Here is a 23,578-nt window from a genome sequence, read left to right on the forward strand (position 1 = left end):
CCTTTATTTTATCATTTTTTTTAAACACTTATGCAATATAATCAATTAAAAAAACAGAACACAAAAGTATTCCTGTCGTCGTTTCGATTTGGTTAGAGACATTTATTTTACACAATGATTTTCTCACGGGAGATCAATGAACACACAAGATGAAATGAAAGAGTGAGAGAGGGAGAGCGAGAGAAAGAACATGACTGTTATATTCAAGTTTTCTGGATTTTTTTTATTATTTGAGTAAGAAAATTTGAAGTGCCCGCAAAACAAACCCTCGAGAGCTGCCAGCCCAAAGTCTTCAATATTTACATCACAAACGTTTACTTCGATGTTCTGTTTCAGCTCGTCTCATCCCTGTGATTTCCAGAGTCAGTTCCATGTTCGGAAATTTTAAAAAAAGAAAAGAAAAAAAAACGGGGGCAACTGGGGTTTAAGCCATTTTCACCGAGGTTTTTTTTTTTGTTTTTTTGTTTTTTTTAAATATTTAAAATATTTACAGTCCCGCAATCACAAAACTCCAAGAGCCGGCGTTCGAGCCTACGCTAACGTGGATTAGCAGAGTGAGTGACAAAAAGTGACAAAGCAAGGCTGACGAGTCGATCCTTTTGTACATTCCCGACGTTATTTCTCCTGACCGATAAACGGTGTGCAGGATTATTTAAAAAATACATTAGTCTGTTACAACGGTTTGTTTTCTTCAGCTTAAAAAAACCCAGAAGTGAATCATTGAAGGGGAGAAAAAAGAAGAAGAAAATAAAATAAAAAAAAAAAAAAAAAAAAACCCGCGTCCACTTTGCGTCACTCATTTTTCTTGTTCTTCAAAACAAAAAAAAAAAAAAAAAAGAAAGTATAACATCCTGATTTCCCAAAGAATTTCCATGAGTTAAAAAAAAAAAAACCCAATAAATACAAATACAGCAGAGAAATGTGAAATGGGAGATAATGTGGAGTGGTGCTGCACACAAACTGATATGTAGGAGGATTCCAAACACCACCGGTTTCTCCTGAGCTCCGCAAGGAGAACGCAAAGGTGTCCGTGACATCGAGGCCGATACGAATCCGGGTTTGAACAGACGCACAGGATCACACCGAGGTGATGACGATCATGAGGTGAGGCGAAATGCTGGAGATCTGGTTGATGAGGTCGGGGGCAAGCCGTGAAAGGTGAGATTCTGAAAACTCGCACGGAGGGAAGATCTGCAACACGTAGGCAGGCTAGAGAGAGAGCGAGAGAGAGCGAGAGAGAGAGAGAGAGAGAGAGAGAATGAGAGGCCACGCACTTCAGAAGTCATTACGTGTTCTTCAGTGAAACTGATGCGTCTGCTATTTGGTTTAGTGTCTCTCAAATTTAAGATGATGACGGGGAAAGGGGGGAGGGCGTTAAAGCGTGACGTGCACACACCTGATTGGAGCCAGGATTGGGGACATTGATGATGCCTGCAGCCAGTTTGGCCTTCAGGTAGTTAATGAAGGCTGATTTGAGCACTTGTGTCTGCGTCACAACGTCTTCCTGATTTAGACCGCAAGGCATGGCGAGCAGGAGGCAGAACTCGCTCTCACCCTACAGACAAGATGGGAAATGTGGTGAGGTACACCTGATGACAGGGTATTAAAAAAAAAATTCTTAAAAATAAGATATCACATAACCTTTGGCAGATTACTAATATTCTTAAAATCTAAAAAAAAAAATCTTAAGACAATTTTTGTCTCTGAATATAGAAAACATTTTTGAAGAAGAGGAGGATTTGCTAATAAAAGGAAACTTACGGTCATTCTGCGAGCTACTCCTTCAAGCTGTTGCGTTTCTAATCTCATCCTCTGGACGATACGCAGAGGAGGTCCAGTCTCCGGCACGGGAAGCGAGCGCAGGCCAAGAGATTTGTTTCCACACACAAAATGCAACTGGACAGCAGCAGTTTCATTTTTCAATGCCAGCAAGCCTTGCCACACAATAGGATACCTCTGTTCAAGACAAGAAAGGGGCAAAAAAAAATAATTAATTGACCAATTTTTTCTTTTTTAAAAAAAAAAAATTGCCTTAATTTAAGTAGTTAATTCTTTTCCCATTCCATAAAAGTTAGTCCTTGTGGCTTACCGTGAGAAGCTGTACCATGTTGATCTGTTGGTGTCCAACATGCTCCACTTGACTTTCAGTCTGAGCCTGGTTGTGGTCGGATTCTTGAGCACCCTTTATTGGACATACATACATACATACATAAATAAATAAATAAAGATTTGTATTAGTGCAAAGTAGATATAAATCGTACAGATTTAACGTCTCAGTACAAGGTTTCAACTCACCTGAGATGGAGTGATGTTGCGAGGTGGTTGGCTGATCCCCATAGGTGAATTTTCGGGAAACTGTGAATGCACGGTGCGCAGGTTGGTGTACATGGCCGGATACTCCGAAAAGGGTGGCACGGTCCCCGATGTGATCAGTTGTACTCTATTAGGAGAGGCCATGGCAGGTATTGCGCCACGGATTCCCAGCATTCCATCTTTCCCAGGGGGCGGTGTGGCCCTCTTTATTTCAGACTGCTTCAGGGCATCCTTGTCGGACACTCCTTTCTGCAAAAGGTGCGCCCGTGGAGAGAGCGAGGCCGTAATGCTGGTCGGTGTCGAGGTGGGAGGGACGGCCTCCGCAATATGCCCCTGGTGCAGCTCGGCAGCTGGACGCTCTCCCTGCGGGTGGTATATCAGCATCCGCATGTCTCTCGTTTGCATGTTAAACCGCTCCAGTGGCAGTCCGCTGTGAAGAGCGCCACGGTATTCCGCCGGTATCGACTCTGGTTTGAGTGGAGTCGCCGGTTGCCTTCCAAGCGCTTGATGAAAGCGTCTTGCTGCCTCCTCGTCGCTTGCTTCGTGACCTCTTGCACTGGCCGGGTTGACTTTGAGAACCATTTCTCTGTTACCCACAGCCTGAGGAGACGTGGGGCGCTGCTGACCAGGCGCCCAAGACGAAGCGAGGCCGTCAGAGTGAATTCCGTAGTTCATAACCGACAGCGGAGGCGTGTTGACTCTTACATCTCCCTGAGAAAGGTGACCCATGGAAATTGCCTGGCCCACACGGTGAGGTGACATTCTGCCAAGGCTGCCATGTGTACTATGAGGAGGCATGATGACTGACTGTTCAGAGTGATGCACGCTGGGGACATACTGAGACATGGCGGGTAAACCGGTTGGTAAGACCATAGACACGCCTTTAGGAGATGAAGAGCCAATAGGAGAAGACACTTTGGCAAAGGGAGAATGGGGGTGACCGGATTTTCGCGGCGAGCGGGGTTCCTGTTTCGTCTGAATATGTGAAGGGGCTCTATCCGCAGGCGTACCTGGTATGAATCCTACATGATTGCCACCTGTAGAGGGAAGGTGAGGGCTTATGGCAGGACTTATAGTGGACACCCAAGCAGTTTTCACATTTTCCACATTAAGAGGTTCACTTCCTTCTCCTTTCTTTGGATGCTTCATCAGCATTGCGTATTCCGAGTGGTGGAAACTCATCACTTGTGACGGGCCGGGTGCCTGCTGTAATCTTTTTACTACCCCGCTTTGAGGGTACGGGTCTAATTTGTCTGGTCCGGATTCATGCTTAGTAGAAACATTGGTCTGCGACTTCAGGGGATGACCATGGTCCGCTGGTGGTACCGAACCCTTAGGCATATCTCTTTGAGATCCACTGTAAAGTTCCTGTTTGATCTGAGGCATCGTCACCAGCTGCTGAGATTCTATGTCCACTGCACTAGGTGGTGGAATTTGACTGATCTTGGCACTAATCCGTTGTCGTCCCTCAATCTTCTGTCCCGAGTGACTCAGCACTACTACCCCCTCAGAGGTGTTTACCCTGAGCCCAGCAGTGGGGCCTGTGCTCAGGGATGTGCTCTCCACTATATAGCGACCTGCATTCCCACCCTCCTCTCCGACGGGTGGACCGTGATAAACACTACCTTCCTCCATGCTGGTCTGGTACATCTGTTTTGGTGGCTGCTTTTCCACAAATGGGTTAGCCATTGGAAGACTGGGTTTCTCCTCGGATTCAGGGGGGTTGCAAACTCGACTGATGACCGAGGTGGCAGTGGAGGCAATGACGGAAATCACAGATTTCTCGTTAAAGACTTGCTTCGTCTCTGATTGACGAAGTACTGGCTGAGCTGGAATAGAAGATTGCCTGTTTTCATGCAGCGCGCTCTTGACATCACTCTCCCTCGGATGCATGCTCCCAGAAGTAGCACTGACCTCCGAGATTGGAATACCTCTTGGTTTTGCAAGAATTTTACGCAGATCACTGGTGTTAACATCGTGGACAAAGGAATCAGACAGCAATGCTGGGTTCTCTAATGGAGTTGCAGGAGTGGCTGAAGGGGAGACTACTGCCATCTCTTTAGGCTGATTCAATCGGTCTGTTGGGGAAACGGAAAGTCTGCTTGGATTTGAAGGTTTCAGGCAAATACTTGTAGGAGAAAGAGAAGGAGATGTACACTCATAAGGATTAGGCTGAGACCTGAGTGATGATGGGCTTTTGCTTGCTGCTGGACTAGACGATTTTGGCAAGTCAGGCTGATCTTTAAGAGCACTCTCAATCACTTTAGGAACTTCAGGGACAACGTTAGCAGTTATATTGCAATCATGCTTCGATAAAGGAGCAATTATAGCAGCAGCAGCAGCTGTGGGCGGCGTCTCTGTGACCGCTGGTACTGCTGCAGATATGGATTCTGAGGACTTGATAGAAAGATTCTCAGGTTCCACTACAACCTCTTTGATGGCTTCCTTTTTGCTTGCAGCAGCCTTTGGCCCTTTGGCTCTCTTCTGGGTTTTTGGTCTTCCTTTACCTCCTTTTCTTGGCGTCCCAGTGTTTGAAGCTTCTTCATGGACAGTGGCCGAGTTGCGGCCTTCAACAACTTTGGCATCCGGGACTAGAGTTTGAATATCCGGGTCTGGACCGCCAACAGTGCCAGTGACTTGGTCTTGTGGCACGCTGCAAGACATCTCTTCAGATGTGATGGAATCAATAGCGGCAGCAAGTTCTGTTTCACTAGCAGGATTAGCAGGCTTGTCTTCCTCACGCCCCTCTACAAGTTCAGACAAAGGGGCTTGAGGCTCGGTTGAGTTCTTGAACTGAAGTGGAGCAGGGTCTTCTGTAAGCTTGGCAATGTTCTCCACAGCTTGTTCGAGCTCCATCTGGTGGGATAACAACGCCTCATGCGGATCCTTGACCTTTGGGGGTGTTGTTACAGACTCTTTAATATTACCATCTTCATCTATGGCCTCCTTCTCAAATCTAGGTTCTAGGATTTGCTCTTTGGGCGACAAACCTGGGACAACCTTTTTAGGGCAGTCGTCATGCCCCGATTCATCCTCACCAGTTTGCAGAATTGTCTTTACCTCAGTCACATCAAGCCTGATTCGGAGGTTTTTGAGAACAAGAGATTTATCCTCAGTCGTTAGTTTTGAACTACAAGTTATTCGAGTAGTTTTTGTTTTCACACTTTTGTCAAAAGGTGACTGCTCCTGAACAGACTCACAGAGTTTATCTTGGCTTCCAGTAGTGCCGTCTGTTTGAGTGATTCTGTCTTTCTCTTGTTTTGTCTCTGAAATGTTTTGTGTTTTTTGCTCCTCCTTTGGCTCATTTGTCACTGAAGGACCGCCATCATGCTGGCCACTGCCATCTTGAGAATCCACATCCATCTCAGCAGGAGTTATAGCGTCGGCTGTTTTATCCATTTTATCTCCTTTTTTCACTAATCCAGACCCGGTACCTTGATTTGCAGCTTTGTGCAAGTGGGGGGAATGCTTGCCTTTGCCTACTTTGGTGACAGTTTCATTGTTTCCAGTTTCATTGATCTCAAACTCCTTAGTCTCAGGTAATTTCGACCGCTCACTCTTCCCAGCTGAAAATTCCTCTCCTTGGCGCCGATTCTTAGGTGGACGTCCCCGGCGTGCGGTGTGCAGTACAGGGAGGCTGTCTGGTTCTGCTTGCCCTGAGTCTTTGTCTACACCACGCTTACGTGCTCCACGCGGTGACTCCACATCCTTGCCAGTTTGCGGTGTAGATTCATCTTCTACTGGGGTGGCATAAACAGAACGTACGTTTCTACGCCTTGCTCTCACAGGGGGAGCGTTTTGTTCTACACTTTGTTCAGTTTCAGGGCTATGGATGGGTGACTTGCCAGCCGACTTGGCATCCGAAATTGCTTTAGATGACTCCACTCTTGGAGAAGAGGAGCGTTTAAGCTTTTCTCTATCAATACGTTCACTTTTGCGAGTACTTTGTTTATCTGGTGTGCTTGATGGGGTCACAGGGGCTACTGCTGTTGTGGGTGAGGTCTTGCCCTTCTTGTTTCTGGACCTTGGAGGAGGAGAAATTGGTTCCTCCACTGTATAACTGTCCTCAGCTTTTGACTCAGTTTCTTTGGCAGGAGGTGCAGGTTCCACGGTTACAGGCTCTGGTTTCCCTAATCCTCCTTCAGCTTCGTCTACAATCATAGGAGAGGGAGGATTTTGTAATTCAGGGAGCTCAGTTTGTGGCTCAGATTTTGGGTGATAGTTCACTTGAGAGTCAGTGGTCTGCGTCTCGCTACCGGAGCACTGCTCAACATCCCGGTCATTGGTCAATTCCAACTCTTTAGTAGGACTTGTTTTAATTTCATTCACCAAAGGCTTTGAGTCCTGAGTTTCAGATCTATTTGACTCAGGGGGTTCTTGAGGCAGTGGATTTGTCGGGCAGACCAATGGCTGTTCTGACGGTTTTTCTTCTTCTTTCACCGGAAGAACGAGCTGTTTAGGTGAAGATGCTTCGACGTTACAAACGTCCCGCTGTGGTGACGTCTCCTTAGTTGTTACAACAGGCGGCGATTTCTGAGTTTCTTGAACAGGAAGGGCTTGCATGATTTGCACAGGGCTTGACTGAGGGGCTTGTACAGGGCTGACTGGTTTAATCTCAGCTGGCTTCATCTCGGCCGGTTCAACAGCACTGCGTTGCTCTTCCTCCTGTGTCTTTTCACAGACTTGTCCATCAACGCTTTCCTCTTTCTTGGATTCTTGCTGAGTAAGCTCTTTCCCCTTCTGTTGCTGCAGTCTCGTTAACTCTAAAAAGCGATCGTGGAAGAGGACCACTGGCTCAGAATCAGGCTGACCTTCGATCTGGACTTGCTGGTTAGCTGCATTGCCCATACCATGTTCAGGGTCTTCATGCTTTCTTTCAAGATGCTGGAGGCGCCTCGAGTCTTGCTCGAAGATAGAACTGTGGAGAAACCGAGAGGCAAAGAGCTCTCGGCGCTCTTGTTCTTCTGGTTTAGGATCTTCCTTTCGGTCGTCCAGTTTATCCTCAGACTCGCTTCGTATTTTCTTCTTCTTCATGTACCATGAAGGAGTTGGTCGGGGTGTTGATTCTACCTTTTCTGTATCTTTTCTGCTTCTGAAACTGGCAAAATGAGAATCGCTGTCCAGAAAAGACCAGTTGTCTTCCCTTGAAGAGGATAACGACTTTGCGCGCTCCAGCAATGCTTTAGTGTCTGGTGTAATTGTCTGGTCAAGTGCAAATGAACAAAACTTGTTCCTTTCCAGCGAGCCGGTTAGTTTGGATTCCGATAATCTGTCTCTGCGTTGCCGTTCAGGAAAGGACATTGACGTTGAGGGCATGGGAGAGTTTGGTTTGTGTTCTCGATCTTCCTCAGAGTCAGAGCGCACCTCACCAGGTTCTAAATCAGGCCAAAGTCTATATTCCAAATATGATCGATTGAGGCGTCTTTTTTCTGAGCTCCTCGAAAAATCAGGCAACAAGTCCTGCTTTAGGCGACTTTCCCAACGCCTCTGCTCATCATGTAGGGACGAGCTTAGCTTGGACACCTGTGAGGTATGGACACGTTTAACCGTTAGCTCCATGTCCTGGTGAGAACTGTCTTCCTGCTTAGGTTGTTCTTTTACTTCTTTCACAGTAATTAGTTGGGGAACATCTGTATATTCTTCCTCTCCATGCTGAGAGGCGTTAAATCTGGGAGAGTTCGTGCTCCACTCGGACTCTTCACTCTTTGGCCGGAAAATTCGGTATACCCGTTCTCTTTTGGTACCAACCTCTATGTCCAAGTGGTCTTGTTTTTTGCTTTTACTCGGTGGAGAGTTATCAGTGACATCCTGCGGTGGCTTGCCAACCTCGTGCACCAAGCTACGGTGCTCGAAATCTTCCGTCTCAACACACTGAGGAGTTTCTGGTTTTCCTGGTTTGTCAGGTTCTTGGAGCTGCTGACGAAGTCTCCGGTTCTGCTCCATTTGCTTCCGATAACTCTGAGAAAGATCGATGTCCAAATACTCTTCCCTGCCTTTGCTGTCTTTCTCTGGGGTCCCGTCATTAGAGAATCGCCTTGACACGCTCGGTCCAGACTGCGCCTTTGAGTCTAAGGACTTCACGTTCGTCTCGGAATGCTCTTCTTGTCGTCCAGATGAGTTTTGGGAATCGGCTCGGTGATCCAATTCGTCCCTAAACTGAGATGCCACCCTCTCCGATTTGGGCTTAGGATGTTCTCTCTTCTGTGCCTCTTTTTCTAAAGTTTTCACATCGCCTTCTCCTTCCTTTGAAAAAGACGCCACAAAATCTGCAGGCTGAGTAACCCCTGTGCTCTGCTCATCCTCAAGGCGACCTCTCTTCTGTTTTATGGCTTTGCCAGTAGGATCGCCAAACCGCCTTTTTCGTGCCGCAAGCCTTTCAGAATCCCCCAATGAATCTTTCCCTTCGTTTCCAAGTTCTGGTTTGAGGTGTTTCTTTGATCTCCCTTTGTTATCCCGATCCACTGAATCAATTTTAGCACCATCAAGCCTTTCTTTTTGCGGCTCCACACGAGACACCGGATCAGAAGGGGAGGGTTCACCCTCAGCTTTGTGCCTCTGCCTCTCCGAGCCCTCCGCATCTGAACCTTTTGTTTTTCCAGAATTTGAATCCAGGCTGGGCTCCCTGTCCGCTTCGACGTAAGGTATGCTAGGAGACTGCACTTTCCCCCTCCTCGACTTTGTCTTCTCGCCCTTCTCTCGGTCTGCTTTTTCCTTGCGCCTGCCGCGCTTGCTCTTTTCCGCCCCGCTTGCGCGGTCAGCCTCAGCCTGCTCCACTTCTCTGTCCAGACTCTCCGTTTTATAATCCACTGGAGACTTCTCAGACTTTTCAAACTGAGGAGTAGGTGATAAGGAGCTACAGCTTCCACTCCTCTCAGATGAGTGCCTGTACACACGTCGTTCTGCTTCCCTCGAAACGCGGTCAGATGGCGAAGGAGAGGCAGAAGGGGTTATGGGGCGGCGCGGGTGGGACGGGCTCCATCTGCTGCGATCAGCCTCAAAACGTTCGCGTTCTCGCTCGCGTTCCCGCTGAATGTAGCTATACTTTCTGATGTCCTGTTCAAAGGGGTCTCGGTAATCTCTGTATTCACGAGGGTCTTCATGATAGCGTGGGTCATAGTGGTCACCTTGGTAATGGTCTAGTTCCGGATAACGCTCACGGCTGCGAGCGGGATAGTCTCGACGTGGATCATCGGCATAGATTCCTGGCGCCCGAACGTTCTCATAGTACGCCCTCTCTGCTGAGAATTCATGATATGAAGGTCTTCGTTCATCCCTGGCAATGAAAAAGGGGTGAAGATCAATAAACAGTTACATAATCTTGCGCAAAAAATCAGTAAAAAAAAAAAAAAAGATGAGAAGCATCTTTTGTAAATGGTTACCTTCTGTCAGAGGGGATTTCATAGAAGTCACGCATATCTTGCCCTGATGCCTGCATAGAGCGATAGAATGCCACTTGGCTCTCCTGACTGGCAAAATCAACCTGCAGAGAACAAGCACATACCTAAAGCAACAGGTACAACCAGCGATATCTTTCCACGCTCGAGACTCGTCCAAGGCAACGGGGTAACGATCTTCTGTCAACACCTCACCTTAATTTTGTTGCCGCCAATCTTCCAACCTTTGGTCTCTCTTACAGCAGCTTGCGCAAAATCTGTGTTGTTGTATAAAATCAGGGCCATCCCTTTCAGTCTGTCGAACACGACCTATAAAATGCAATAATTAATTAAGCAGCAGAATACACACAAAAATACAAATCAGGACTGCATGCATCGGGTCTCTCAAATACCTTCACCACATGTCCGTAGCGACAGAAGTGCCGTGTAAGGTACTGCTCTGTGATGTTAGAGGACAGACCGTCTAACCACACGCAGGTTGTAGGCATACTCTTCCCAAAACCAAGCTGCAAAAGGAAGACGGATTGGAAAGTTGTGTGAAGGCGCATACGTGTACGATTGAAGACTTCAGTTTACTAGTGTAGCTGGACAAATACCTTGAGTCGGTTGGCACCCAAGTATTCTCCATCCATTTTCTTAATAGCTTTACACACGCTGGCAATGTCAGAGTATTGCACAAAGGCATACTGAGGGACACCGTTAACCCTTTTAATATCAATATCCTAAAAAAAGTAAAAACAGGGGAATGAGATGAGGGCAACGAATAAAACGTTACTGATGTGAGATTGGGGGAAGGGTGTGGCTTCCGTGGGGTGTTAGTAAATATCTTACCACTATTTCTCCAAAGCGCTGAAAAACATCAAGCAGCTGCTGGTAGTTAGTAGTTTTCTCCAGATTTCCAATAAACAAGGTTCTGGTTGCCTTTGGGTGAAACTCGTCAATACGTCCGTCCAACGGCCGAAACTCGTTCTCACTTTCCGTCTCTGTTAGAGCAGACAAACGGTTAAGTGACAAACCCCAAGCTGTAAAACTGCCAAACTCCACAGCCGCAACACTCACCAGGGCCATTCCAAGCGGTCACTTCGATCAGCATACCAAAGAAGAGCTTTCCTTTGGACACGCTGAGAGCTTTCTCCTGGTCTTCTTGCTGTCTGAAGAACACCAAGCCGTATCGCTCCTCCGAGGCTCCGTGGATCTGCACTGAAGTCACTTTCCCATACTTCTTAAACTCGTGGAAAAGTCCATCTTTCAGACTTGTGTCTGGAGAAGAAAACACATCACGTCACTGATCTTACATTACTGGAGTAAAAACACCCAACACACACAGTTCTGGAACCGACCTGTGGATCGTACTGGGAGGTTCTGGACCCTGATGCCAAAACTCCTACGCGGTTCATCGCAATCCAGAGACAGCGGAGGAGGAGCTGGGGGTGGGTGAGTGGCTGCAGACTGAACCGAGCGTGCTCGAGACCCCTCACTAGAACTGCTGTTGGAGTCACTGCTGCCAGAGGACGGAGAACAAAAACACCTCCTTAGTACATAGAGACCTACTCACATTAACGAACAAAAGCAAGTTGCTATCCTATAAACAGATCATCCCAGAACATTTTCTGACCGAGTACACTTATCCAACATAATCCAACATGTCCATTTCTTCTGCACAGCAATGCACTTAAATTCTCTCTCCAAAACCTCCCTTCTTTTACAGTAGCCTAGGCTATACAGCGAGAGGAATGCCAAACCATGGACTGCCTTTACTCTCAAAAAAGATATTTTCCACAATATTACAGCACTAACCTGAGGTATAAAGCTCGAAAAAAGGACATCATGATACGATTTTGATTCATAAGGCACTAGGTTTGATATTTGTCATCTAGAACATCATGCAATATGATTTAGTATCCTACGGTCGATATGTGACCGCCTTTGTTCTAAATTTGCAAACGATGATGTAGAGAAGAACTATTTTAAAAGTATCAGATGTTCAAACATTGCCTTTTAAATCGATGCATCGACCCAAACTGATGAATCGGCCAGTCTTGGATCCTATTTCAAGGAAGAAAACAGTTCGTCAAAATAAACCTACCTGCCACTTCCGGTACTACTGGTGCTGCTGACTGAATCCGAGCTGGACGATCGGCTTCGGGAACGCGAACGCGGACCTCTGCCTGGGGAAACAGGAGCTCTTTTTGGGGAATGGGAGGCTTTGGGGGTCTGTCCCGTGGTCCTTTGTGGAGAAGGGTGCCGTGATTGCGAGGAATGAGAAGATCGACTCCGGCGATGATGGTAAGTCCGATCAACACGCCGCCCCCTGTCGTCACGGTAAGGATCCCGCCGTGCGGAACCAGACAAAGTGAAGGGATCACGAATTCGAGACTCGAAATGAGACTCCGGGGTTTCAAAACCGCCACTAATCGCACTAACTGCAGGGCTGGCCCCGACTCCAGAGGCAAAAATGGCACGGTCTCGGTAATAGTCCGTGTTGTAGTGCCGCGGCCTATCGAAAGTGCCACTGCGTTCATGGTGTCCGTACGGACTGTGCTCGTATGCGCGATCCCGACTGTCTGAACTGCTGCAAGAGGGACAGAAAGAGACGGGAAAGGAAAGAAAAGATTCAAAATCAACTAACAAAAACAACTTGGAAAAAAAAAAATTCATGCAAAAGTACATCGCTTAACATTCCCAGTGATGACTGGGTCAAACTTCAACACACAGCCAATTATAACTCTCACAATTACCACAGCTGCCCAAATCGATTTAAACACACACACACACACACACACACACACACACACACACACACACACACACACATATATACGTATATACGATCAAACATCTAGCATGTTTTCTGTGCGTGTAAAAAGACACAAACCCCTGACCCGATTATGCGAGTGATCATTAGGAAGAAACTCAATAAAATTCTTCCTTTGGTTTGAACTAATTACTTTTTAAATTACTCTATAATATACAATAATTACGACTGTTAATAACGTATATTAATGATATATAATAATTACGAGTGTTTATTTGGTCACGAAGTGGAGACCAAGTACACAGACGCACCCTAACGAAACCAGACAAGCAGCCGAGACGTGTTCGGCAGGTGAAATTAGCCTTTATGTTTTACGATGGACCTGTAAACCTAATGTAGCTAACAACTAACAGAATCATACAGCCTCTGGATTAGCATGGAGCGGTAAACGCGTGTGTGTATATCGGTCCACAGCGGGGGCTCGTCAATCAGAGGTGTTTGATAATGAACATACGTGTTTTCTAACTCTAGAGAGCCAGCTAGAGCGCGTGGCCTAAAGTCTGAAGTCAGGGCTGTATGTTAGAAGTGATTCGGAAGCTAATATACTTCACATCTGACTTGAATATAGGTTTACATATCATTCAACTTTGTTATTAAACTAAGCAGCATTACTGAGAGACAAGGTACGTGTCAGCTACACCACCTCTCCACACAGATTCTAGCTAAACAGCTTTCGCAAACATCATCTCTCTCGTAAGTGCAGTGGATATAAAATGACGTCAGGACTTTTCCCCACCTTTAACGTGAAACTACAAAGTATAAAACTAAAGCAAATAAATAATTTTTTTTACTGTTTAACTAAAGAATATTTTTAGGGAAAGTAGTTTTTTCGTTAAAATAACCTGGTTGCATAAGTGTGCACACCCCTAAACTAATACTTTGTTGGAGCACATTTTGATGTTATTACACCATTCAGTCTTTTGGGGTAACAGTCCATCAGTGTGGCACATCTTGACTTGGCGATATTTTCCAACTCTTTCTTGCAAAAACATTCTAGATCCATCAGATTGTGAGGGAATCTCCTGTGCACCGTCCGCTTCAGGTCACCCCACAGATTTTTGCTGGATTCAGGTCTAGGCTCTAGCTACCCTTAACCCTTTTAGTTAAGCCATTCCATTGTATATTTGGATGTGTGCTTTGGGTCGCTGTCGTACTGAAAGGTGAAATTCCTTTTCATCTTCAGCTCATCAGCAGACACCTGAAGGTTCAGCACTAAAATCGACTGGTATTTGTAGCCATTCATGATTCCCTCCACCTTGATAAAAGCCCCAGTTCTAGCTGAAGAAGCAGTACTAAAGTATAATGCTGCCACCACCATGTTTCCTCACGGGGACGGGGTTCTTTTGGTGATGTGCTTTTTTTTTTGTTGCACCAAACAACCTTTTATACTCATGCAATTATTATATCTGATGGAATTGGTCTAATCAGACCATAACACATTTTCCCACATGGTTTGTGGTGATTTAGTTGAGCTTGGATGATGTTGTTTTTTTGTGAGAAAGGGCTTCTGTTTAGCCGCTCTACCCCATCGCCCAGACAGATGAAGAATGAGAGATTGTTGTCACATGCAGAGCGTAATCAGTCACCGTTCCTGCAGCTCCTTTAATGTTGCTGTAGGTCTCTTGGTAGCCTCCCTGGTAAGCTTGTGTCTTGTCCTTTTGTAAATTTGGAGGGACGTCCTGTTCTTGGTGACGTCACTGTGGTGCTCCATTTTCTCCACTTGCTGATAATGGCCTTCACGGTGTTCCATGGTACATCTGATGTTCTGGAAATCCTTTCATACCCCTCTCCTGATAGATTTCTTTCGATGGTGAGATACCGCGCATGTTTGTCAGCTCTCTGCAGACCGTGGCTTCAGCAGTCAGATGAAACCAAGATGATTTGATGAAGATACTACGGAAATAGCCGATCTTTATCCAGGGTTAATCGGAATAATTTTATTGACGACAGCTGTATCATTTACTTATGCACCCGGCTTGTTGTAACTTTTTTCCCTCCCTAAAGAGTTTCTAATTTTTATACGTTGTACTTTCACATTGAGGGTGGAAAAAGTTCTGTCATCTAGGTTTCATTTTTTTTTTACATCACAAAAACCTGCCATTTTAACAGGGGTGTGTAGACTTTTTTATAGCCATTGTAAACGCGAATATCAAATAACAAATAATAATAAAACCAACCTGTCTATTCACATGCTGACATTCAACAAGCCAATTCACTAATAACTGAAACCGAGACGTTCGACTTTAAATATCTAAATAATAAACTTTATTTATGACATATTTAACAGCTAAGAAGGACAATAATGAAGATGGTAACTACGCTACAACGCGACTGAGAGACTCCTTACTAATCTCATCATTTGACACGCAGATCATGTGGTCAGTTTGAACTAGTGTACTGGTATCTAAAGTACCTTACACCACATGCACCAATCTACTGTAATTATTTACTTACAATCCATTTAATTTATAGCGAGAAAGGCACTAGATTAGGCGCGTAAATAGCTAACTCATCTTTAGAAAACTTCACATTTAAGCAGACAAAAACAAGTACCTTTAACTGCAGTTTCATGTTTAAGGTGCACGTACACGTAGAGTTTTATTATTACGATTTCTTTCATTTCATCGCAGTTGTTTTACTATTTTTGACGTGCAGACATTGAGAAATGTCTGACGGGCTTTCGTGCTTTCAGTCTTTCCACTCGTGCGTTTCCGTAGTTAAGACGTCAGGTTATCCGACACGTCCGTATTACATTTGTTATTGTTAATTCAGGTTTGCCCCAAAACAACGATTTTCAGAAAAGTGTATGCTACATCCTAAAAAGGAGCGTGGGTGGGGGTGGGGGTTAAATATTTGCAGGCAATCTAAAATTGATATATAATTCAAATATATTTCTTTTCAATATGTGGGTAACTGTTTGTTCATTCTAGCTAGTCACATAAATTATTAAACGGCTAGCGAGTCACTGCAGTTGGATTATCCTCCAAGTTCAAATTTTTAATTTGTTAACTTTTTAAAAAAAATTTATTTAAAGGCCCTGTAACACACTTATGGAGTGATGTCACTCCAACATGGCGGCTCTCACCGTGAAAACTAAGAACAAGAAATAATATCGTAATGTATGTTTCTTTTGTTTGTTTGTTTGGATCAAACGGCTCTTTCGTGTCATGTTCTGCACCAGTCATGATACATCACATCCTATATTAATCATTAACCAAACATTCTATTTTCTTTTCCAGTTTTTGTAGACAGTTTCACATGAGAATGTTCTAATGTGGGACGCAGGAAGCGAGAGGTCCCCAGTCGAACGTTTTTTTTTTTTTTTAAAGATTTAATCCAAGTTTGATAGGTTTTTTGTAAAAAATCACCAAGGCTCATTTAGATAAAAGTTTAAGAAATGTTTAAACAGACTCGTAGAAGTCGGGACCTTAAACACACAGAAGAAGATTGATTCAGTAACCTCGATCTGTAACCGGGTTAGTGACGGTGTTTTGGGGTGTCTACGATACTGCGCTGTGGTGTGTCGAATGTGGCGATCTTGCCCGCTATCAAAACGCGTCTGTGAATTCTGACACTAACCTTTTATAATAACGTTGTTTGAATTCGTTTAAATGGAAAATTAACCTGGAGAGATTGAGGTTAAACGTCGACGTAGATGAACTCAGGATTACGTTTACTGGGTGTGTGTGTTTGTGTTTTCTTCTTCTTCTTCTTCTTCATTGCTATTAGTTCTTTGTGAAAATTCATGCTCTCCAAAATACTGAACGGCGCAGTGCTATTACTTAAAACGACACCAGAGGCAAGACTGAAAATAAAATAAAATAAACAAACAGACTTCAGCAGCGAGAAGTGACATTCGGGAGAGTAAAGATGGGAGAAGGACAGAAACTCAAACACAGATAAAGGAAAGAAAGATAGAAGGAAGGGTTAATGACACACACTATCAGCTCAGAAAGAATCCGGGAGGTCTTTCTGACCAAACAGGCAGTGTGTTTATTTATTTATTTATTTATTTATTTAGATTCTACAAGCATTAATGTTAGTGGGAATGTGGAAAAAAAGGGATAAATAAAAAGAGAAGCAATATCTGGGTTAGACAAAGAAAATCACAGAAGGTGCATGAGGCAGGGCAATACCAACCTTTTCAGAGCAGAAATTCAACCTACATATTCCAAACACAATATAGGAGGGCAAATGTGTGAGCCAAAAATAGAGAGGCCAAAAAAAGGTGACTGGGGGGAAAAAAAAAAAAGAAAAAGGGGGGTAAACTGCATCTTGTTGCCATCACGATAAAAATATCCTCCACGGGGAAGAAAGAAGAATATCCAGACAGGGCCGTGATTCACAACTCTACTGCGAGGGGCTCGAGTCCTCAAAAACTCAAAAAATTATCCTGACAGGACTGAGGAGAATAAAATGAAAGAAAATCCAGGAGTCAGAGTTTGGGAGGAAAAAAATAAACGGTACAGCCGATATCCACGCTCTGGTCAGAAGTAATCCCATCATTGGTCGGTTTCAGGGCCGGGTGAAACCGCTTCCTCAGATCACCAAAATGAGGATTTCTGGCGCTGAAAAAAAACCCCAAACAAAAACAGTAATCCCAGTCTGTGATCGCAGATTACTTCCATCAAACTTTGGGAATTGGACAGACTCTGGGATATTCCTTTATTTTAAGCCGGTACAGTGTTAGTAAAAATCCTCAGCTGTGTCCGTACTTCTCAAGTCCGCTTGATTAGACTCGGGTACATCCACATTTACACTGAAGTTAAATCCAAACTCGGCTTGCGGTCCAATATCGTATATCCCCAAAAAACTCTTTCTTTTTTTTTTTTTTAAATTAAAATGCAGGGATAGATCCGTGACTAAAAGATTCTTCGCTTATCCAATCTGGACGTCTTCTGAGCTTCGATCTTCAAGCTCCGGCGTTAGTCCCGTCTTGCATTTATCTCCAGCCCTAACGTTACTAGCGGGTGGAAAAATGATGGGAAATGAAAGGCCTGATAGCGTTAACACGTAACTCCACACGGACCACCGGAAGGTCCGCTCGATCGCCTCACCTGCCGCACGGCTTCTCTTCGATCCGACGGCGCGACTTTAAAACTCGTCCTAAATCCAAATCGGTGTGATACACATCCAGGGTTTGCCACAGCACCATGAGAGACAGAGTTAGCACAATGACCAAGATGGAAGATGGAAAAACAAAAACAAACAAACAAACAAACAAAAAAAAAGCTGATTCTTGAGCAGATTTTTGGATGAAGCTACTTGTGTGATAAAAAAAGGAAAAAAAAAAAAGTAGCAAAACAGAAATAAGAAGAAAAAAAACACATCACGTACGTACTTAATCCGTTAATGGCATGGTAAATACTTCCACACAGGTGATCCGAGGAAGTACAGGTAATATCCAACACTCTCGAGGCGGGAGGAAAGGAACGCCTAATATCCAAAACTCACCAGATATCCGCAAATCGAACGTAATATCCAAACTCACCAGGATATTTTCCACATGGGGTAATATCCAGCTCGGAGGAAGGATATGGCTCACACAGTAATCCCAATTATTTGATCAAACACACCTTAGAAATCCACACATTCTTAAAAATGACACAAACAAGATTCATACGGATAATTAATCCCAAGAACGACGTCGGGCCTCAGAGCAGAAGGGAATCCCTAGATAATTTTTTTTTTTAAAAATAAAAAAACCCGTAACGGCCTTTTCGATTTTTTTTTTTTTTTTTAACCCAGAACCTGAAAGTGTTGGAAAATGGTTTAATTTTTGTATTTTTTTTTGAGACCCCACGGTCCCCCCTGCAGTTCGAAGGGAGACTGCGTCCACTTACCCGTCTAATCTGCGCTCATAGCGTCCCTCTCTGGTGTGTAGAGACACCGGGGGCCCATAAACGGGCCCCACAGCGGCTCTCGAGAAACTCGCAACGTCCCTCGTGTGACTGCTAGACGGCGGGTTGTCGTCCAGGCCCCGGACCGAGCTGGGCACAGAACCGGGCTCGTTGTAGTCGGTCCGAAGGTCTCTGTCGCCCATTTTGTTGACTGCGTTGTGCGCCTTCTGGGCGCTTTTAATGTCGACAAAATCCACGAACGCCGCCACGCCGCCTTCTGAACCTCGCTTACGGAGGACTTTAACGCTCTCCACACGACCATACCTGCAGGACACACACACACACACACACACACACACACACAGGACAGAGAAACACAATCAGAGAGATGAGATCATTGTATGCTCTTTAACAGTGGATCGTTTTGAGCTAAACAATATAACGCACGTTACTCTACACATCTCAATGTTAAACTGTACTGACACTAAAGTTTTTAAAAAATCATTTTAATTTATATTTGTGTTTAGATTTGATTTTGCAGATACAAACAGGAGCACATGGAGGAAACGTCCTTGTCCTTCCTCCTCACTTCAGCTCGCTCTCTCTCTCTCACACACACACACACACTTTTATACCCGGTTTCTACTGAACATCTAGTTTTAACACCACGGGCGTGAGATTAACCTCACAGCCATCTCCAGAAGAGTGATTCATAGCTTAAAAACCTCTAAAGAAACTTCTATGAAGGTTTTCGCTGGTCGAGCGTTCGCGTTAACTTTCACTACAAAACAGCTCCGGTTTTAATATAAACCCATTTAAACGCGGGTGGGGGAGGGGGGGGGGGGGGGGGGGCAGGGTTTTGACACAAAAACAAAGCCACACGAGTAATCTTAATCCACCCGAGGAACCCGGTTTCCCGGGGAATTTCTTCGAAAGCGAGGCGACTAGCCAGCGAATGTTAGCGCAACTCGCTCAGCACCATGCTAGTCAGCTATCTGCGCTAGCTCGGCTATCCAGGCTAACCTCGCGATGAAATTAGCATGATCTTAATAAGTGTATTTGAAACGACGATCAGTTTTACAACACGCACGAACTTTACAAGTAAACATCAGAATCGCGTGATAAATATAAAAGGAAAAGGCTCATTAATAACCGCGTAATCCGAGTTTTTTTTTTTTTAAATAATAAATCTCCGCGCTAGCTAGCTAACTAGCTAGCTGATTAGCCAGCTTCAACCACAAGCTAACCGGCTAAATAAACCTCATTAATTTATGAAAATGGCTCCAGTTTGAACTGTGTGCTCTTTTAGATACCGAACATGGTGAAAACGTGAATTTTGCAGTCGTGCGCAGTGTAAACTGTTAGTCCGTGTATATGTTTTATTGTTGTTGTTGTTTTTTTCCATAACGCGGGCTAAACCGAGGCCCCGAGCGAGCTAACGTTCATTTAAAAAAAAAAAAAAAAAAACTCACCGTTTAAAATATTCGACAATTTTTTCTTCTCGAACATGTTCGGGTAAATTTCCCACCCAAAGGTGTCTGGTTTCCCGAACCATCCTGTGTGTCCCCTTCCCTGTTCATGCACATATGCGTTTCCACCGCTGTTTATATAAAATATCTGGGGTTTTTTTATGTATATTTAATCTGACCGTCGGGGGGAAAATCCTCCTTTTCCAAAATGAACGCCGTGAGAAAAAAAAAGAGCTCCTTTTGGCTGCTGCGTCTCAACGCGAGCGTGTGAACCCGAGACTGAGCGGGAGCGCGCAAGGCGTGTGAACTCGACCGAACTGGAGCGCGCACGGGAGCGCGCACGTCTCTCGGGTTCGAGTTTTGCCACACGCCAAGCGCGCTCCCGCTAACAGAAAATGTCGCTTCGTGTACACAACAGACGACGGACGATCACGTGAGCTGCTGAAATACCGACATACACGCGCACATTACCCACCCGAGTGTAACGCTCTCACGAGCGCAGGGACGTTACAGTATGCATCGGGACTCGAATAAAAAAAAAAACGTCACGCGGTGAATTTTTTTTTCAGATTTGAATGAATTCGTGTGCACGAAGCGTTCAGGCACGTGCAGAGAAACGCCGCAAAGCAAACGTGTCCACGTGTTTATCAGGTCTCTATAAAGAGCAGTAAACGGTAATCAACGCAGTAAAGTCAGTATCTGAAGAGCGAAGTCGAGTCCCTTCGCATTTACACTGGATGCTTTGAGTCAGACACTGACACCACTCACACACACACACACGGAGGGTCGAGATGATGCTGTAATGTAGTAAAGGAAATGAAGACAGTGGACAGTAAAAGTGACAGTAGAGACGAGTGTAATAAACAGATAGTACAAAGTAGACGTGACTCGTGAGTATCCAGGTGCGCTCTGGTTTGTGTGGTCTGAGGGACACTGCGCGGGTGAATGAGGTTTCTGGTGAGCTCCTGAGCACGGTGGAGGGTCTGCTGCAGGTTTTCTGGAGACTTGTGGACCTGAGGTCTGTTCTGTTGTCGCAGTAAAACCCTGAAGCAGCTTTCATCACGTTTTTGTCTGAAAAGAGCTCTGTTATAAGCTACTACGCCGCTTTCTTTACTGACATACCAACATTTCTGTTTGTTGGAAATGCAATGTTTGGAAATCTAAAAAAAAAAATTACATTTGAGCTGACTCAGTGATGCACAAGTCATAAAACACTGGACACTATCCAGAGTGACTGACATTCATTTCATTTATACGGCAGTAGAGGGTTGAGGGCCTCGCTCAAGGGCCCGGCCGTGGCAGGTTTTCGGTGCTCCACCGTCTTAACCACTGAGCTCCAACTCAACATTTCATTTGATGGAAAGTACAACGCATGCACTTAATCGTGCAGCACCGTTTCATGGATATTCCTGCTGGTAAAGCTCTACTATTCATCATTATTCTGATTATGCACAACAGTATGCACTATATCTTGTAGTTCTATATTTTATTTGATCTCTTTTTTTTATTTCATACAAGAATTAATCCATCCATCCATTATCCATACCGCTTATACTACACAGGGTCACGGGGAGCCTGGAACTGGTCCCAGGGAACTCGGGGAACATGGCAGGGGACACCCTGGATGGGGTGCCAACCCATCGCAGGGTGCAATCGCACACACATTCACACACTACAGACCATTTGGAAACGCCAATCAGCCTACAGTGCATGTCTTTGGACTGGGGGAGGAAACCAGAGTACCGGGAGGAAACCCCCAAAGCATCATCATCATCATCATCATCAGAATAATAATAATAATAATAATAATAATAATAATAATAATAACTTGATTTCCCCATATCCAGACGTCAACTGAAACTGGAAAAAAAAAAAAAAAAAAAGGACATGGATAAAATAGTCTGGGGGAGAATGAGGTCTGAGGTTCTGAAATTTATCTTCTAAATGTTTCTGTTAATGTTTCCAGAGTCAGAGACCTCAGAGAGATAAAGTAGGATGACGGACAGGTGACGTGTTCTTACATCACGAGCAGGAGCTTGTACTGAAGTTGGGCTGAAACTGAGCCAGTGACACTACTTGTGTTGTTCTCTGCTTGATATATCGCTTTGCTTGTATTTTCTCTTTTGTAAATCTCTTTGGATAAAAGCGTCCGCTACATGAATAGATGTGAATGTAAATGTATGTAGCCGATACATCTCTTTTCACTTCTCCTTGTTTACAGAGCATTAATACGGGCAGATTTCGATATACAGAGAAAACGTGTGATCATCCGCAGATCAATACCCTGAACGCGTGATGGACGGAACGGGAACGAGAGCCGGTGGCGATCTGGCAGATTCAGTACTAGCACAACGCTTCAAATCGTCAGCAGGACGCTGACAACTGAAATCACAAAGGTGTGTCACATGACCTAAAGCTTTAGCATGAGAATAATGAAAATAAAACCGAGGAACTCAAGCGCACACAAAAACGGTGGAAATATGAGACATATCAGTTTATTTTCTTCCATCATTTAGAACAAAAAACACATTTTCATGTGATTCAATATCTGCACTAATAATAATAATAATAATAAACAGCATGGAATCTTGTTTAATGTGGAATAAATATCTTTGGTGCACGGAATTACGCAAAGAGTGCAAAAAAAAGAGTGTGATTACACTGGATATGTTTGATATATGTGCTGTCACAGCGTCTATAAAATGAAAAGGAAACGAAGAGACTGGAAGGAGTCTAAATACAAAAATAAGCGAATAGTGAAGTAATCGTTGTTTAAAAAAAGAAAAAGAGACAAGCATATTCCCGCAGGTTTGCTTTCCCAGTACTGTAGCATTCCTGGTTACAATCTTTATTCCCAACAAAGGAACGTTTTAGCCAAAGATGAAACGTGAACGTCGATCATCCGACACATGTTTGTACGTTACAGAATGCTTCTATGAAGACTCCAGCATGCTAAACCGCTAATGCTAAAATGATTAACTTCCCTGGCTTGATATCAGACTCGTAGCTTCAGTGCAAAAAGAAAAAGGTACGTTTCAGGCGACGATCATGTCTCGGCCGATCCACTGCGTGTGGACTCAAAGTGGCGGTGGGAATTTGGTACGTTCCGTCTTTGGCCAAACCGTTGGGTCGAACAAGAGCAGCGAGTTTTTGTCCGTCGTGTAGCACTGTAGCTCTCGTCCATTTCCGAAAGGATCACAGAGTAATGAGTGTCCCAGACGCCGGCGTGCGAAAGAAAGGAGGAGTCCCACTACGATTCATTTTAATGCTAGCGTCGAAAACACCACAGGTAATGCTAGTGTAGCCTGCGGGCTAAGGGACCGATTAGCAGTTAGCGCAGGCGTAACACAAACGAACCTGATGTGAATTCTAGGAGACGAGGATTATCAGACAGCAGGTACGACGTGCGACAAAGTCGGTGTTTATTAATCACCATCAACGTCGCACGAACTTTATGGAGAAATCACAAACCGTTTTTTTTTACTAAACTGTAGCCAGTATTTCAGATATGAGTGAAAGGAACCCTCCCGTTCATCAATAATACAGTATAACAGCGAAACGCGTAGGTTTTTATGTCTAAGGTGATTAGCCAAGTAGCTAGTTATAAAGCTTAGCCGAGTTCGTGAAAATTTCATTTAGAATCGATCGATTATACACCAGCCACAAAACATTCAAACATTCTTTTTTTTTTTCATACAATAGGAAATGGATCAAATAATTAAGCGCAGTTTGAGTTTTCAGAATTTC

The 23,578-nt window shown here is 44.5% G+C and overlaps 2 protein-coding genes across 6 annotated transcripts in view; both read right to left on the minus strand.

Moving 5' to 3' along the window:
• Positions 1–77: 77 nt before the first annotated feature.
• On the minus strand, positions 78–20,130 carry si:ch1073-335m2.2 (msx2-interacting protein). 2 transcript variants are annotated; one of them, XM_017449955.3, is made up of 15 exons: positions 19,835–20,130; positions 18,366–18,686; positions 11,794–12,279; positions 11,048–11,205; positions 10,767–10,967; positions 10,539–10,690; positions 10,304–10,429; positions 10,100–10,213; positions 9,903–10,016; positions 9,693–9,793; positions 2,296–9,586; positions 2,090–2,182; positions 1,762–1,956; positions 1,397–1,555; positions 78–1,209 (listed from the first exon to the last, which is right to left on the minus strand). In XM_017449955.3, the coding sequence occupies exons 1-15, from the start codon at positions 19,915–19,917 to the stop codon at positions 1,078–1,080; spliced, it is 9,726 nt and encodes a 3,241-aa protein (XP_017305444.1). In that variant the 5' UTR covers positions 19,918–20,130; the 3' UTR covers positions 78–1,077. The 2 variants fall into 2 exon arrangements, with proteins under 2 accessions (XP_017305444.1, XP_017305443.1); XM_017449954.3 differs by having other exon boundaries at positions 11,048–11,208.
• Positions 20,131–22,304: 2,174 nt separating this feature from the next.
• Positions 22,305–23,578, minus strand: part of fblim1 (filamin binding LIM protein 1) — an 11,719-nt gene continuing 10,445 nt past the window's right edge. For all 4 annotated transcript variants that reach the window (XM_017450273.3, XM_017450272.3, XM_047149326.2 and 1 more), the window contains one exon: positions 22,305–23,578. This exon is cut by the window's right edge and continues 344 nt beyond it. The gene's annotated coding sequence lies outside the window, so the exon portion shown is untranslated.

The sequence above is a fragment of the Ictalurus punctatus genome, chromosome 21, assembly GCF_001660625.3.
Source record: "Ictalurus punctatus breed USDA103 chromosome 21, Coco_2.0, whole genome shotgun sequence".
NCBI classification, from domain to species: domain Eukaryota; kingdom Metazoa; phylum Chordata; class Actinopteri; order Siluriformes; family Ictaluridae; genus Ictalurus; species Ictalurus punctatus.